This window comes from Rhinolophus ferrumequinum, chromosome 6, assembly GCF_004115265.2.
Source record: "Rhinolophus ferrumequinum isolate MPI-CBG mRhiFer1 chromosome 6, mRhiFer1_v1.p, whole genome shotgun sequence".
Classification (NCBI taxonomy): domain Eukaryota; kingdom Metazoa; phylum Chordata; class Mammalia; order Chiroptera; family Rhinolophidae; genus Rhinolophus; species Rhinolophus ferrumequinum.
In genome coordinates, this window is record NC_046289.1 from 2,349,342 (window position 1) to 2,367,966 (window position 18,625).

General features: G+C 39.5%; 2 protein-coding genes and 1 non-coding gene across 3 annotated transcripts in view; 2 read left to right on the forward strand and 1 right to left on the reverse strand.

Moving 5' to 3' along the window:
• Nucleotides 1–18,625, reverse strand: part of RCOR1 (REST corepressor 1) — a 118,741-nt gene that overhangs the window by 90,009 nt on the left and 10,107 nt on the right. The gene's annotated exons all lie outside the window — the stretch shown is intronic.
• Nucleotides 4,536–5,416, forward strand: LOC117023286 (SAP domain-containing ribonucleoprotein-like). Its single transcript, XM_033107783.1, has one exon. The coding sequence runs from the start codon at nucleotides 4,542–4,544 to the stop codon at nucleotides 5,172–5,174; it is 633 nt and encodes a 210-aa protein (XP_032963674.1). The 5' UTR covers nucleotides 4,536–4,541; the 3' UTR covers nucleotides 5,175–5,416.
• Nucleotides 14,324–14,427, forward strand: LOC117024335 (small nucleolar RNA U13). Its single transcript, XR_004423413.1, has one exon. It is a non-coding gene; the product is annotated as a small nucleolar RNA U13 (small nucleolar RNA).

Consider the following 18,625-nt stretch of genomic DNA (forward strand, 5'->3'; position numbering starts at 1 on the left):
TCTTCAGGTAGAAGAAAAATAAACCCAGATGGAAATTCACAAGATATACCATGGATTAAGGAACAACAATAAGGGTAAACATGTGAATAAATCTAAATGAAATAATTGTGTAAGATAATAGTTTCTTGTAGAAGTTAAAGTACGTAAGACTTTAAAATTTAAAACAAAGGCACAAAGGGAGTACGGGGGTGGGGGCGGGGGTTAACTGGAGCAGAAGTTCTACAGTCTTTGTATCACCCTTAAGAGGAAAGAAGCACCCCATTTACAATTAAACTGATAAATCAAGGATGTAAATTGTAGTCTCTGGGGGAGAGGATTCCAGAAAGACAGCGGAGTACGAAGCAATAGGAATCTGTCTCCCCACCAAGACAACAATTGCACTTATAGAATCTGTCTGATATAAATATTTTGGAACTCTGCAATCTACTGAAGGCTTAAACCTTTCAAAGGCTTGAATAGTAAATAGAGGTCAATTTCAGCGCTTAGCACAGTAGCAGCTACCCATCCCCCTTCTTACCCCCGCCCCCAACTTCATCAGGCAGGTAGCTATGCACGAGCTTCTGAAGCAGCCTGCACAAAGCTTGCAGGAGCTAGGGTGGGCAAAAAGGACCCTGTATTCCAACTACTGAGGATCTGTGCTCTGATCACCGATTGCTGCTTCTGATCATGAGGTGCAGAAAAGGGGTGGGTGGCCATTATTGTTACACCTCCCTCACTGTAGCAAGCCTCTGCCCCTCTAGCGGCAGTGACGCCCACCCCTCATTTCTATCTTTCCTCTCTTCTGGAAGGCAGACACTGATCACTAGGCCATTCAAAAGCAACTGCATATATGGGGATAATTAGACAGTGACTGCACATGCCCAGGGAAAAGAGCAGGCTCTGAAAAGATCTGAGAAAACCTTAAGTTTACACCACAGGATGACCCTTGACACAGAGACGGCCTATAACAATCAGAAAAACAAAAACAGCAAACCCCTGAGAATGGGGAGAATCTGGTTTCTAGAGATATCACACTATTAGATTCAAATGTACAGTTTTCAACAAAAAAAAATATCAGTAGGTATACAAAGAAACAGGAAAGTATAACCCATTCAAAGGGAAAATTTCAACAAAAACTGTCCCTTTAAAAGACCATGCTCCTATGAGGGTAAGGGGGATCAAATCATGGTGATGGAAGGAGAACTGACTCCGGGTGGAGAACACACAATGGGATTTATAGATGATGTAATACAGAATTGTACACCTGAAATCTATGTAATTTTACTAACAATTGTCACCCCAATAAATTAAAAAAAAAAAAAAAAAAAGACCATGCTCCTAACTCCGAAGGCTGCCGGTTCGATTTCCACATGGGCCAGTGGGCTCTCAACCACAAGGTTGCAGGTTCAACTCCTCGACTCCCACAGGGGATGGTGGGCTGTGCCCCCTGCAACTAGAAACGGCAACTGGACCGGGAGCTGAGCTGCGCCCTCCACAACTAAGACTGAAAGGACAACAACTTGAAGCTGAACGGCACCCTCCACAACTAAGATTGAAAGGACAACAACTTGACTTGGAAAAAAGGCCTGGAAGTACACATTGTTCCCCAATAAAGTCCTGTTCCCCTTCCCCAATAAAATCTTTAAAAAATAAAAATAAAAAAAACCTGATGGCAGATCTACTAGACAAAGACTTTAAAACAATGGTTTTAAAGATGCTGAAAGAATTAAAGGAAAATGTGGAGAAAGTCACAAAAGTAACATATGAACAAAATGGAATAAAGAGACAGAAAACCAAATGAGGAAGAAAAAGCGGTAAATTGAGGGGTCCCACCTACTGGAGGAGACAGACAGGCCCCGTCAATAGAACATCTCCAATTCCCATCCCTAAGGGAGATAAACACCCCTGGCTGGGACTTCCTCAGGGCAACTCAATCTCTGAGTTCACCTGTATTTCCCTCTCAAGTGTGTACTTTCATTTCAATAAACTCCCTGTACTTTCAGGTGGTGTGGGGGAATTCTGGAGCTGAAAAGTGCAGTAACTAAAATGAATTATTCACTAGAAGGATCCAAAGGCAGATTTGAGCAGACAGAAAAAAGAATCAGCAAATTTGAAGATAGAACAATGGAAATTACAGTGTGAGGAACAGAAAGAAAAAAAACTGGAGAAAACTGAACAGAGCTCAAGGGACCTGTGTGACACTATCCAACAGACCAACATATGGATTGTGAGTGTCCCAGAAGAAGAAAGAAAAGGGCAGAGAGAATATTTGAAGAAATAATGGCTGAGGGCGGCCAGATGGTTCATTTGTTTGGAGCATGAGCTCTGAAAAACAGGGTTGCCGGTTTGATTCCCACATGGGCCAGTGAGCTGCGCCCTCCACAACTAGATTGAAGACCATGAGCTGCCACTGAGCTTCCAGAGGGGCGGCCCGATGGCTCAGTTGGTTAGAGCACGAGCTCTCAACAACAAAGTTGCCAGTTCAATTCCCGCATGGGATGGTGGGCTGCGCCCCCTGCAACTAAGATTGAAAACGGCCACTGGACTTGGAGCTGATAGGCCCTGGAGAAACACACTGTTCCCCAATATTCCCCAATAAAATTTAAGGGGAGAAAAAAGAAATAATGGCCAAAAACTTCTCAAATTTGATGAAAGACATGAATATAAATATCCAAGGAACTCAACAAACTACAAATAAGATGAATCAGAGACCCACACCAAGATACATTATAATCAAACTTTCTAAAGTCAAAGACAAAATCTTGAAAGCAGCGAGAGAAATAACTCGTCACATATAAAGAATCCTCAGTAAGATTAGAAGCAGATTTCTCATCAGAAACTTTGGAGGCCAGAAGGCAGTGGGCCAATATACTCTAAGTGCTAAAAGGAAAAACCATCCACCAAGAATCCTATATCCAGCAAAACTATCCTTCAAACGGCATTAAAAAGGAAGGAAATTCTGCCACAGGCTACAACATGAATGCATCTTGAGGATATTATGCCAAGTAAATAAACCAGTCACACACACAAAAAAAATACTGCATGATTCTACTTACACGAAGTACTTAGAATACTCAAAAGCATAGAGGTAGAAAGTAGAATGGAGGTTTTCAGGGGCTGGAGAGTGGGGAGTAGGGGAATGGACAGGTAGTGTTTAATGGGAACAGAGCTTGTGTTACAAGATGAAAAGAGTTCTGGAGATGGATGGATGGTTGGACAACACTATGGCTGTATTTAATATTCCTGAATTGTACACATAAAAATGGTTAAAGATGGCAATTTTTTTTTTAATTGGGTAGCAGTGTGTGTTTTCCAGGATGCATCAGCTTCAAGTCAAGTCATTGTCCTTCAGTCTAGTTGTGGAGGGCGCAGTTCAGCTCCAAGACCAGTTGCCATTTTTTCAATCTAGTTGTCGGGGGCGCAGCACACCATCCCATGTGGGAATTGAACAGGCAACCTTGTTAAGAGCTCGCTCTCTAACCAACTGAGCCATCCAGCCACCCCAAGATGGCAATTTTTATATTATGTGCACTTTACCCCAATAAAAATAATTAGAAAATACAACCAAAACTTGTAACTTCTAGGATAACCATTAAGAGAATAGGATTTTTAAAAAGAATATAACTACCAAGCTAAAGAGAGAGGGTAGAATAATAATAAACATCAAATCCATGCAAAAGTCAAAGGAACAAAAAAGAAACACAGAACAGGTGAGTCAAATAGAAAGCTCTGAGTCAGTAGACCTAATTACAAATATACTAGTAAATAAATACACCAGTAAATGAAACTAAATGAAGCTAAATGCCTTAGGTAAAAGCGAAGATTTCCTTTTAAAATTTGGGTAAAAACCTGTTTAGATATACCTAAAACATCAGAATAAAGAAAGGTTGAAAGCACAAAGATGAAAAAAAGATACTACGCAAACACTAACAAAAAGAAACTGTATTGATAATAGACAAAGCAGACATTAAGGCAAGAAGCATTACTAGAAGTACAGAGGAACACTCCATAATGATAAAGGTTTCCTCCAAAGCAATCTTTGCGAAGGCAGATTACAGCAAAAAGCAGCAGTGATTAGTACAATCTGATGACATCATATTCATAGTGGGTGTTTTTAGGGAAGAGAGAAAAATGGTATGGAAGTGGCAATAAAGAATAGGGAGAAGTTCTTTAAAAAACTAAAATTAGAATTATCGTATGACCCAGCAATTCCACTTCTGCGTATTTATCTGAAGAAATCCAAAACACTAATTCGAAAAGAAAATGTGGTATGTATATACCATGGAATATTCCTCAGACATAAAAAAAAAAGAAATCTTGCCATCGGCAACAACAGGGATGAACCTAGAGGATATTACGCTGAGTGAAGTAAGACAGAGAAAGACAAATACCATGTGGTTTCACTTTTATGTGGGATCTAAAGAACAAAATAAATGAACAAACAAAGCAAAAACAGACTCAAAGATACAGGAACAAACTGATGGTTACCAAATGAGAGGAGGGTGGGGGACAGGGTGGAAAAGGTGAAGGGATTAAGAAGTACAAATTGGAGGGGTAACAAGATGGCGGCGGAGACGGTGGAGCTCCATAAGCTGAAGCTTGCTGAACTAAAACAGGAATGTCTTGCTCGTGGTTTGGAGACCAAGGGAATAAAACAAGATCTCATCAACAGGCTCCAGGCATATCTTGAAGAGCATGCTGAAGAGGAGGCAAATGAAGAAGATGTACTGGGAGATGAAACAGAGGAAGAAGAACCAAAGCCCATAGAACTGCCTGTCAAAGAGGAAGAACCCCCTGAAAAAGCTGTTGATGTGGCAGCAGAAAAGAAAGTGGTAAAAATTACATCTGAAATACCACAGACTGAGAGAACGCAGAAGAGAGCTGAACGATTCAATGTACCTGTGAGCTTGGAGAGTAAGAAAGCTGCCCGGGCAGCTAGATTTGGGATTTCTTCAGTTCCATCCAAAGGCCTGTCATCTGACACCAAGCCTATGGTTAACCTGGACAAGCTAAAAGAAAGAGCTCAAAGATTTGATTTGAATGTCTCTTCAATCTCCAGAAACTCTAAAGATGACGAGAAGCTGAAAAAGAGGAAGGAGCGATTTGGAATTGTCACAAGTTCAGCTGGAACAGGAACCACAGAGGATACAGAGGCAAAGAAGAGGAAAAGAGCAGAGCGCTTTGGGATTGCCTGATGAGAAACTCTTGATGCTTTTCTGTTGTCCCGCGGTTTCCATCTCTGACTCTTCTTGGTCACACATATACCTAAATGCACAGTCATGAATGTACCTAGGTCCTGCCTCGCAATGAGGGAGCATGTACCCCAGGTACATCTGTGAACTCCAGCAGTAATTTGACTTATTGCTGTTCCAACTTTAAGGTTGTTGTTGTTGTGTTGGTTTTTTAATTATTATTTTGCTTGTTAATAAAAAAATAGAAAAGAAAAGAAAAAAAAAAAGAAGTACAAATTGGTTGTTACAAAACAGTCACGGGGATGTAAAGTACAGCACAGCGAATACCGTCAATAATACGGTAATAACTATGTGTGGTGCCAGGTGGGTACTAGAGGAATCGAGGAATCACTTCTCAGTTATATAAATGTCTGACCACTACGCTGTACACCTGAGACTAATATAATACTATGTGTCAACTGTTGAAAAATAAAAAATAAATTTAAAAAATAAAAATAAGAAGAATACAAAAAAGAACAAGAAGGGCATCCCACTTCTAGGCCCATTTGAAATCACAAAGCAGTGGCCGTGGATCAGAATCATGACTGGCTGCAGAATTCTGAAAACCAGGACTTTGGCTCAGCATGTAAATCTGACCGATGCCTTGATTTCCATTTTATGTTTATGAAAAGTACATACATTGAACTTAATTGTGTTATAAAATATAATCACTAATAATAACATGTTAATAAGTATTTCCTTGAGGAAAAGTCAAAACATGAGGCTCTGAGGAATCAGATGCTGTGAGGAATGCAGGGCAAACAGCAAGTACTACTTGCTGATGACATGAAAAGGATGCGGGGCAAACAGTGGCATCAGGAGACAGCCAATTTTCAAGAACATAAGGGGAATTCACAAAAGAAGTTGCGGATTTAGGGGACTGCTGGTATGTCTTGAGTTTCAGAAGGCTTAGTGTAAAGGCTTCAAGGGGCTGTCCGGGTTGGGCTCAGGAAAAAAAAAAAGAACAGACTCAGAGATTAGAGTCCATAGGACAGGGGATGACCTAGGAATCCTGGCCTTCTTGGTGACTGATTACTAAGAAAAAAGAGTACATACTAGATCGCACTGGTAGCAGATAGTGCCAGAAGCTAGGAGTGCTGAGGGAAAGGAGAGTGGCATGAGGATCCTGCCAGGAAATCTAAAGTTCTGGGGCTTCCCAAGTGCCTAGGCTGGCAGCGGGGCAGCCTCATTCGATGCACTGGAACATTTGATTTCTGCTGGAAAGGGCTGCGAGTTTGAACTCGGATTTTAAAGAGCCACTAAAGGTGTGGTAGCGACCAAAAGGAGGGTTATTCCCAGAAAAGGAGCCAGTTTCACAGCTCTCCTCCCAAATCCACCTCTGCAATTTCTAACTGCCCAACCTCCAGAGCATTTCTCATTGTTTTTAATAATGTTAAGCACAAGTATTCTAACAAAAGAAAATGTTACTTTTCTGGGGACGGTAGTGAGGCATGGGACAGTTTACCTTCCCATTAAGGTAAACTTCGTATTTTTACCTTAATACGAAGGTGCGCCTTCGTATTTCATTCATTTATTTATTCAAGAGACTGTAGCCAACTGTGTGCTAAACAACGTTCTAGATTCTGGGGATACAGCAGTAAACAAAGACCCGTGCCTTTCTGGGGTTTATAATTTAGAAGACATTAAACAAATATGTACTTTTATACCAAATTTTACTGTGTATAATGTGCTCCCATGTATACTGCACACCCACATTTTTGGCCCAAACTTTCAGGGAAAAAAAACTTTTAATTTTTTAATTCAAATGTTTATTTGTTTATATTTAGGTTCTTATTTTTTGTTTATAAAGGAATTTTAGCATTTATTTTTTAACATATTATGGGACAAGAAATTTTATGCAACAAATAATTACAAAACACAAGAACTGACACAAGATACAAGAAATTTTATGTACCGGTAACAAATTTACAATATTCATACATCTTACAAGGCCAAGAACTCTTTGTTGTTGCAAGTTTCTCCTAAGTTCAACAAAACCGATGATCATCCTATTACAGGGTATTATTTTGCATATGGATGTAGACATTGATTTCCAGAGTTACACTTTTAACTCATAAGCATAAATAAACGAATTAAAAACATTTATATAAATACGAAATTAGTATTACCTATGTATAATGTGCATCCTTATTTTTCCCTCACAAATTTGGGCAAAAAAGTGCACATTATACACCGTAAAACACAGTAGTATGTTAGCAGGTGCTATGAAAATTAGAAACAGTAAAGCGAGATAAGGAGGACTGGAATGCAGAAGAGGTTTATGTTTTAAATAGGATGGTCAAAATATCCCCTATGAATTATTCTTGCCCAAAATAAATTTAATCAGAAACTGATCAACCCTCTAATCTAACTACCAGTTTACAGAAAATACAGAGGACAAAGGAACAGATTAAAAAGAGCACGGGACTGCAATCAGCAAATCCAGAAAGAGGGAAACTCAACCAGACAATCCAGTGGTTTTCCACAACTAAGTTACAAGGAAAACCAAAAGAAAGGGGGGGAAATCTATGTATTAAAACTCACCGGGTATACTTTTGGTCAAGATGGAGTATGAGAGACCACATATACCCTCCCCCTTGAAAAAAAAACCCAAATAAACAAAACATAAAACAATGGTCTTCCAGACAACAGCCATCAAGCAACAAATGACAGTGACCTTTGAAAAATGGGAAACAAAAGAGAGGAGCCCCACAACTGTTCCTGCTTACTGATTCAAGAGCATTTCCAGGCCATGAAGCCAGTAGAGTGAAGTGAAAATGGTTACTTCACCAAAGATACGAGGACGGCAAATAATCATACAAAAAATGCTTAATATCATTTGCCAGTAGGCAAATATAAGTTAAAACCACAGTGAAATACCACTAGACACATACACACATATTAGAATGTCTAAAATTAAGAAGACTGACCAGACCAAGTGTTGGCAATCTTGTGGAGCCACTGAAATTCTTATACACTGCTGATGGGAACGTAAGATTTAGAAAAGTCCGCTGTTTCTTCAAAAATTAAGCATACAACTACACCGAAAGTAAGACCTAGCCGGCTCAGCTCTAATGCATCTTTTGGAGCAAAAATTAACATAAAACCCAGTCTTACATTAAAATAAGACCCAGTATTATATTATATTACATTATATTATGTATCATATATCATACCCAGTTTTATATTAAAAGACCAGGTCTTATATTAATTTTTGTTCCAAAAGATGCATTAGAGCTGATGGTCCAGGTAGGTCTTATTGTCCAGAAAACACTAGATAGATACTATGATTAGTCTATCGTGAGGGAAGATCAGTGGCTACTTAGAAGAAGAGGGTGGGTAGGAGGAATTCAAAGGGGCATGAGGAACTTTTGGAGATGATAGATCTATTTAGTATCTTGATTGCGGTGATAATTTCACCACAAAAAAAAAATGTCTACAGGTGGACACTTTGGTCAACGCTGCTCAAGCAGTAGTTCACCGCAATCAGAAGTGTCTGGACGCTGATGGAAACCACTGTGAGCACCTCTGGTAATTGCAGAAGTCAACGTGACTTGTATTCATCTTTTGTTAGCGGTATATATTGAGTATTACAATTTTAATCATTTTTTTCCTTTCTTAAAATGTGTATACATTATTTTTTGGCACCCTCTGTGTATCAAAACTAATCAAACCGTACATTTTAAATGACAGTCTACTAGGGGCCGGCCCAGTGGCTCAGGCGGTTAGAGCTCTGGGCTCATAACTCCGAAGGCCGCCGGTTCGATTCCCACATGGGCCAGTTCAATTCCTCGAGTCCCGCAAGGGACAGTGGACCGCGCCCCCTGCAACTAAGATTGAACACGGCACCTTGAGCTGAGCTCCCAGATGGCTCAGTTAGTTGGTTGGAGTGCGTCCTCTCAACCACAAGGTTGCCAGTTCCACTCCCACAAGGGATGGTGGGCTGCGCCCCCTACAACTAGCAACAACAACTGGACCTGGAGCTGAGCTGCGCCCTCCACAACTAGGACTGAAAAGACAACAACTTGAAGCTGAACGGCACCCTCCACAACTAAGACTGAAAGGACAACAACTTGACTTGGAAAAAAAGTCCTGGAAGTACACACTGTTCCCCCAAAAAAATAAAAATTAAAAAAAAATAGCTGACTGGAGATTTAAGTATCAATTTTATTTAACTGTGATATCTTTGGTTAGTTTTTTTTTTGTTTTTTTTATTTAAAGACTTTATTTTTTTAGAGCAGTTTTAGGTTTCTAGCCAATCGAGAGGAAGGCAGAGACTTCTCTTCTGTCCCGTCCCCACACACGCACAGCCTCCCCCATTATCCGCAACCCTCACCAAAGTGGGACATTTGTTACAAATGGTGACCTACACTGACACCGCATGATCATACAAAGTCCACACAATACCATAGGGTTCACTTCTTGGTGTTGTACAGTCTACGGATTGGGACAAACACATAATGACATGTATCCGTCATCAAGGCATCACACAGAGTACCTTCATTGCCCTAAAAATCCTGTGTTCCATCTATTCATCCCTCCCTCCTACCCTAACCCCTGGCAACCACTGATCTTTTCACTGTTTATATAGTTTTGCCCTTTCCAGAAGGTCATGTAGTTGGAGTCACAGAGTATATAGCTAGATTTTAAGTCGTATTTTAGAGATGATATACTAATAGATGGATAGGTGGATAGGTCAAGACAGGCCTCACTGAGAAGGTAACATCTGAGCAGATTTGAAAGAAGTGAAGGAGACAAAGTCAGAGACGTATGCAAGAACAGACAGAGTAGGTCTTCTCAGGCCACTGTGAGGTCTTTCACTTTACACCGAGTGAAATGTAGCCACCATGAGATTGTGGGCAGCAGAGAAACACTGACTTACATCTTTACACACAGAAGCAGGACTCACTAGGCTACTGCAGTAACTTGAGTTCCAGATAATGAAGGCTTATAGGAAGAGAGCAGCAGTGGAGGCAATGAAGTAATTATATTCTCCAAGCTCGTATAGATGGTCTGTAGACAGGGCAACAAAAATGTTACAGGCAGTTCCCACCCTCAACAGGCAGTGGAGAAGACACAAAAGCTAATAATTACTTAAAAATAGAGAAGTGCTATAGCAGAGCTAAGCAACAAAGTACAACCGGAAAACAGACGAGGAGAACCCAACTTAAAGGAGAAAAAGGAGAAGAGTCCATGGTAACTGTCAATAAATGCCGTCTGAATTATTATGTGCAGGATCTCACTTCATCTCAAATTCCTATACCCCCTATTCAGCGAATGGCATCATCCATCACCAAGTCCCCTAACCCAAGTCCCCTAATCCAGGAGTTCCTGTGGCCTTCTTGTGCTCCACATCCCATCTGCCGTTAAAGTCTGTCTATTCTAACAACTTAAGAGCTTTCCAATCCATCCTCACTTCCCCTCACCAGAACTTAATTCCATGAAGGCTGGGATGTTCTAGTGCCTGGAAGTGTCTGGTATATAGCAGATGCTCATTTAAAGTTTCTGAATGACTGTGTGGTATGATCCACCTCCCATGAACCCGTTCTCGTAAGTCTTCCTCAGCACAACAGTGATCTTCCCGCACAGCAATCACTTTCACAGTGCTCGCTCTGGCTGACACTCTCCAGTGTTACTCACGCAAGAACAAGGATTTTCCAAAGCAGAGCAGTGTGGTTTTCAAATGCACCGTCCATACAACATGTATAATGTCATTAAGTGTCACACTATTGCTTTCGTAATACCAACATTAAGGAAAGTGTGCTATTTTTGTGCACAGCAGACACATGAGTCTTTGTGGTTGTTAAAAATCATTTAAACAACAGTTAAAAATAAATTCCAAATTGGGAATAACTGCTAATAAGTACAAGACTTCTTTTGGCGTAATAAAAATGAAATTAGATAGTGGTAATGGTTACACAATTCTGGATACTAAAAAACCACCAAAGTGTACATTTTAAAAGAGTGAGTTTTCTGGTACGCGAACTATATCTTAACAAAGCTATGATATAAAAGCAGCCAGTTCCTCCGCTTGGCACACAAGGCCCTGCAGTCAGGTCCGGCAGACCTCAACAGCCCCACCCCACCACTTTCCTGATTCCCTCCCCAAGCTTCAAGGATATCAGCCTACATCTGATTCCTCAAAAAAGTCAAGCCCTCCCTATCCACAGGAATTAAACATGTGGCTCCTTCTGCCTGGAGTCTTTTTCCTTCGTCTGCCCTTCAAGCCCTACCTTAAGGGTCACCTCTGGAGAGCGGTGCCTTCCACACCCAGTTTCATTCACTTGACCTCAGCCCACCTGGCCCCCAAGGCCTTCAGAGCACAGATATACCGCTATCACACGGCATTTATTGTACCAGACTAGGCATTTTATGGCCATGGAAAATGATAAGCGTCCAACAGATAATTAAGTCTAATACATATAAAGCTTTATTTTCTGTAATGTACAAATGCCACTGAAGAGCAAATTTACTAAAATTCAGCCAAAAAACTTTTCTGATTAAGCAAATATGGTAAAAATCTTACAATTATTAAATCGAGTTGCTAAACATATAGGACTTATTAATATTCTATTTTTTTCTATGTGTTCAAATTTCCTATAAACAAAAAAGCAAATTTACTAATGTTTAAGAAAACTGTATAATAACCTGTAACAGAAAAATTAGTGTTCTCAGACCATCAGAAGTATAAGCTATCTACCACTTTCTCACGAGTTCCAAAAACATTTACAAAAGTGGAACGTGTAAAAGCAATACAATAGAATGTCTTAAGGGAAATTATGTTCCTGAAAAGCTAAAAACTAAAAAACACTTAATTACATCTCATCTTACTTTTCCAGAGCATAATTACAATTTCATAATGTTCTTAAATTGGTTTTTCCTTCACAATTAACCAATGAATGTGTCTAACAGGGGTAAAAGTTGCATGCTTTTAGAAAGCCTAATTATCATTAGCTTTGTCTCAACTGCATTCAAGTTGGTTGAATCTACACTTCAAACGCCTGGCATCAACACTTTCACTTTGCCATTGCTACTTGCTCTTAATAAGGCAGAAAGTGTGGCTTTAAAACGTTTTTACCAAAATAAAACTTTCTTAAAAAGTTATCCAGAAACTTCATATGCAAAACTAAGAGCTCAGCTATTCTAGTTTACACCCTGCTTTAGCAGGGAAGAGGCTGGCATCCCCACCCCCGCCCCCACCCTCTCAGCTCCCCTAACAATGCCGTGTGCAAAACTGGCAATGCCATGGAAACTGACCTGTTGCCAAGCAAGCAGAACACCAAGCAAAACTCAAAAAGATAGTTCATCAGCTGATACATAAAACACTAACTCAGTTCAGAAGTATCAAAAGATGGCACATGAAAGCACCTGATGTTCAAAAATTAGAAAGGCAGCTAGCTGAAAATGACTAGGAAACAATAAAAATTCCATAAAAAGTGCTTCTGAAGGAATACACACATACACACATACACAAACACAAATACTCATCTTACTACATCCCAGCAAGATGGAGGTTGAAGACAGTCCAAGAATGAGATATTTCTAAATTATACTTTTCTCGGAAATACATTCATTAGAAGTATTAATTTTTAAGTAATTTACTTTTTAAAGAACAGTGAATTAAAAAAAAAACAACTATCCTCCTTTGGAAAATTCTGGGCTAGAAGCATCGGACTGCAATGATCTGAGCACTATATCACACATACTGAAATGAACAGTGATTATATAAAAATATAAAATTTGGTATTCAAGTTTCTAAAAGCTTTATTATTCTATTTACAGAGTGTTTCCATGAACACAAACCCCAAATTTAAAAGTTTAAAAGCCCTAACAACTTCAAGAAGAATCTAAATACATTAGGGGTAAAAGAAAACATATAAATACGTACTGTTTTCTAACAAAAAGGAAATATAGCCAATTCCTCTGCATTCTTTTTTTTTTTTTTAACCTAGACTTTTGCTTCCATCCAAAGTGGTGTGACAGGAACCAGATTTACCCCATAGTGTCTCAAACAACTGAAAACCAAACAATGTGAAAAACAAGAATTTTGAAGACACTGGAAACCAAGTAACAAAGTACAGCGGATCCCTGAGAGATGGAAAACAAATGAAGCAAATCCTACAACTGCCCCAATTTACTGCCTGGAGAGAATTCCCAGCAGGTACCATGGGGAAGAGGAAACCAGGGAAAGTCAGGCAGACTCCCTGAGTTGAACAGATGAGCTGACTCCAGGGAAACTAAGGCAGCTTTGCACGGCAGAATATCAGAAAAGAAAGAGCTGCATACAATGAGAACTCCCGAGATCTATAAGGGGTTCCCCTTGAGTATCCAGCATAGTACTGATCAGAACATGCCTGTGAAGAAAATACTTGAGGTTTCTGGATAAAGAACCACCCAAAGAATAAAAGGGAACAACCCATAAGGCTCACGCAGCACCAAGAAGACTGCCTGTTGCCAACAACAGCCAGAACTAGAAAACCTCAGAATTCATGGACTATTGAGTACTCACAAGGATTTTGGTTCAAGTGTAGGAAATAATTAGCCCTAGACTATAATGCTGCTCTGATCCCACCTAACAAAGCTTAAACGATCAGAAATTTAAAAACTACTTCTAAAGAACTTAACCATGCTCTAGCCCTAGACTATAATGCTGCTCTGATCCCACCTAACAAAGCTTAAACGATCAGAAATTTAAAAACTACTTCTAAAGAACTTAACCATGCTCTAGAACAAAGCTAAAAAATATTTACAGGAATACAAAAATATCCAGTATCCATCAAAGTAAAATTCGTAATATCTAGCATCCAAACAAAAATTACCAGACAAGCAAAGAAGCAGGAAAAGACAACCCATAATAAGGAGAAAAATCAATCAATTGAAACCAACCCAGAAATGACACAGATCATAGAATTAGTAGACAAGTGCATTAAAACAATTATAACTGTACTTCAATGTGCTTAAGAAATTAGAGGAAAGATTATGCTAAGCAGGGACATGATTAAAAAAAAACCCAAATCAAACTTCTAGATAGGAAACCTATAACGTCTGAGATAAAAATATACTGGATGGGATTAAGGGTAGATTAGACACTGCAAGAAAAAAAAAATTAGTAGATCCTTTTGTAGTTCGTAAGTATGATGACTGGGTGTTCATGCTCTTGCGTGAGATGTGCCTCCCACAAATCTTGTTACAACATCGGCACATTACCCGTCTGACGTGAAAAAAAATAAATAAATAAAAAGATTAGTAACCGTTTTGTTTTGTAGCGAGGCATTATGGGTTACACCCCCCAGCCCCACCCCCCTCACCCCCCCTGTTAAAGCAAGTGCCTACGTGACCAGCAGGAACAGGATGGGCAGAAATGAGCAAAGATTCCTGCAAGTGGGCAAGCGCAAGGTCAAACCGGGGGCCACGCCCCTGAACCACGTGCGCAACTCTCAGAGGATAAAAAGCACAATGCGGGCGGTGGATGTGCGGGCATGTGGTGGTGGGGCTAGTGTGGATAGGCACGTACGCGTACGCTTGGCCTTGGGATTAGCGTGTGCGTGCGCCAGCCCCTCGTGGCGCTGGAGGCGGTGGGTATGCGCAGGCGTGCGCCCCTAGCGTCGGGATGGTGTGTCCCGGGGTGTGTGCGTGCGCGTGCGTATCTGCGTGTGCGTGCGCGTGCGTATCTGCGTGTGCGTGCACGTGTGTATCTGCGTGTGCGTGCGCGTGCGTGCTCTATACGGAACGTTCTCTACTTTTATGTTTGAAAATCATCCTAATGAAAAGGAAAATAATTAGGCCACGAGGACAATCGCAAATAAAGGACCTCTGTTAGGAAAAAAAAAATTAGTAAACTGAAAGCTACAACAATAGAAACTATCCAAAATGAAACGAAAGATTGAACAGGGTATCAATAATGGGACTTCAAACAGGCTATACACGTACCCTTTAAATATGTACAGTTTATTTTATGCCAATTACACCTAAATAAAGCTGTTTTAAAAATCCTAATCTTTCAAGACAAAGCTGACCCTTCATATTGTTGTTAGTCCTACATTTATTCAGTATAATCTTTTTGGTTTAATTAGGTACTAAATAACAAGCTCAAAAAACAAAACTCTATGAAGCTTTCCATTTCCCAAGGAGCTTTCTACTTGCTTTCTCAAGAAGCCTTATTTTGGATACCTTAATAACAATAATTTAACAAATACTCCACTAGAGGAATTCAGTACACAGCCAATATTTCTATCCGCTGTCCAATATCACATTTCACCATGCACCTTGATTACAAGACGCAAAAAACTTATGAACTAATTATAAAAATTAAAAACAATGAAGCTTTCAATTCATCAGAACTTTCTAGATCAGTACTATCTAATAGAACTTTCTGGAACAATGGAAATACTCTATTCTGTGCTCTCCAATATAGTAGACAGCTACATAGGGCTACTGAGCACTTGAAATGTGTGACAACTAAACTTTTAACTTTATTTAGTTTTAATAAATTTAAATAGTCACATAGCTAGTAAGTACAATATTGTATAGCACAGCTCAAGACAATTAAAAAGAAAATCTTGATTCAAAGTTTCAAGAATGATTAGAATTTTCAAAGTAATTTTTAAATATAGCTTATATTAATTTTTAAATTAGTTTTAAAAACCCATAATCATAAACAATTTTTTTCATTGTTTTTAAAGCGTGGCTCTAAGGACCATTTCATCTAAAACTTCTTCCTGGTTTCTTCGATTCCTCCCCCACCCAGGAATGATTAAGGTGACCCCACTACACCACATCTCATAGTACCACCCTCTATGTACCGTCATTACATTGCGTAAGAGGTTGGGGCGAATAGGGTATAGGAAGTAACTGCTTAATGGGTATGAGATTTTCTTTTGGAGTGATAAAAACGTTTTGAACTAGATGGGGTGTTGTTTGCACAACACTGTGGATGTAGTCAATGCCACTGAATTGTTCACTTTAAAATGGTTATTTTATGTGAATTTTATCTCGATTAAAACAAAATTTTAAGAATGTACATCTAAGCTGGATGTGCATCTCTAATTCATACAAAATCATAATAAAAAAGGCATAGAAAACAGGGAAAATCAGCTTTTAACTGCAATGTAAAGGCTCATTTCTCCTTGGGTTTCCATTTCTTGAATAACTGAACTTGGTGCTTAATTATCAAATGTCCATTACAAAATGTCTACACAAGGAAAGTCAGTCAAACCAAGCACATTTTCCTTAAACTCAGAACCACATTCAGTTACAACAAGTTAATAACAGAAGATAAACGTGAGCTGGCATAACTTGAACCTTAAACAACTATGCTGTCATCCTCTAGGAAAAGCAGACGTCCAAGACACCACTAGCTCCCAGAAGACTTTGCGGAACTGAGTAAGGCCAGACTAGCTACGTACTTCCTCTACTCTTCCTGCTCTCCTCATCTCCCTGTATCCATGCTATGTTTCAAAGCACACAAGCCCCAAAAATTCAGGTGCCAGTATGATAAAGCAGAACTGTAAAACCGTCAGTGAGAGCGTGTACTTGTGTGTGTTAAACAGCACAGAAATACCCTACCCAGTGGACAGAATGTCTAACCAACTCAAAATTTTTAATTAACCTTTTCAGACATAAGGCCACATCAGGTAACCTGTCTTGGCCACTAGCTAAAACCGACGGAAGAAGGATAAACACAGCCACACTTCAGGAGCAGACTCACCTAAATGCCCTCAGTTTAAATACAAAGTAAGCCTTGAATTTCTGGGCAAAAACTAGTCCTCAGTTAAGTTAGTCCTTAGTTGAATTACATTATGATCAAATCAAGCATGGTAAACCTCACATTTGAGTCAATCAGAATAAGGCTTGCAATGTTCTTTAAGTACTCTCTGGTCTTTGAAAAATAGAACAAAATTCACTAATAAAACCAAAAAATATACTTTGGGTTTGTGGGGCGGGGTTAGTTTGGTTTGGGCTTTTTTTTTTGGGGGGGGGGAGGAAGATGGGAATAACATGCAAGGGAAAGAAATTAGTTCTTGAACAATACTAACCAGATAGAGGTACAGGTGAAATCAAGGGTTTTTAAAAATACTCCCCTAAATATTTTGTGTATTATTTCACACCTTATTCAAGACATGGTTCTTAAATTCATTACACAGGTCAATGTGCACCTGTAGAGAAACATATGAGGGAAGGTGGAGGGAAGATAGAAGATATTTAAATGTTATACCCATACCTATTAAACTAAAGGGTAGCCAACATACACTGTCCTTTGTAACCCTTAGTCATACAATCATAAGAAATCTCTCCCCTCAAAAACGCTGCAATTGTATTTTAAGCTCTGAACATGTATGTTTGACTATTTCAATATACATACAAGAGTAAAGCAACCCACTCCAATTTGCCACAGTCAACCAGAGAGCTACCCCCCGTTTCATCTGTTTTCACTAGGAGGAATGTATTTGGACATGAAGCAGGCTCTGGAAACCCTAAACATAAAACTCCACAACACTTGGGACCACGTGGAAACAGCTAATCAGTTGAGCCAATAAAGCACTGCTCCTAAGTGTTTTTTTCTCAAAGGAGGACTTCTGGCTGACTCTTCCTGAAATACACTAGATTGAAATCTGACTGCAGCTTACAATTAATGGCATCTTAGTGTTTTTCCTTTCTTTGTTATATCTAAAATAATGGTACATCTTACAACTAATGGCATCTGAGAATGGCTTATCTTGGGCAAGTTATTAGGTTACCATAACGATAAACCTTTCAGTGCGCCTCTGTCACCTCATCTGGAAAAGGGAGACAACGACTTTCACTAACTCAGCACTGCTGTGACGGTTGTGTGAAATTACTTACTGAAGTGGTCAAACCAGCTTGGCACATAGTAAGCACTACATTGATCCAGCACTGAAAGAGGTATTTTTTTTTTTGAAGTTTTTCTATTAATGATAAATTGCACCCCATCCACACACTCACCCATTATGCCCTCACAATCAATCGGTAGCAAACCCATAAGACACCTGAATTTAGTTTTAGTCCACAGCACATTAACCTTCTATATGAAACCAAATGATCATTTTGGGAACTAAAGTCATAACTTTAACCTCTAAGTAGTACGCTTTTATAACTATATGCTGGACACGAAACAGTTTTAGATGGAGAATTTCTTTGAGCTGAGTAAAATGAAGAAAAACCATGTTGTTTTTAAGGAAAACACACACACGTGTACACACATGGGTGTGTTTGCCCTTCTCTTCCAATGTGTTCTCTAAACCTTTGCTTATCCAACTTGTACATATTGTGTGTGTAGTGGTGGGAGTTGTGTGTTTATTTCCATTTAGCCGGGTTGCAGGCTCCTCCAAGGTGTAATACATCGTTTTCTGTCATTGTGATGGGTTTTTTTAAAGACCAGTTTGGTGTGCTTTCTC

Bases quoted from the DNA above. Each gene is read 5' to 3' on its own strand.
- LOC117023286 (XM_033107783.1), top strand. From the start codon at position 4,542: ATGGCGGCGGAGACGGTGGAGCTCCATAAGCTGAAGCTTGCTGAACTA.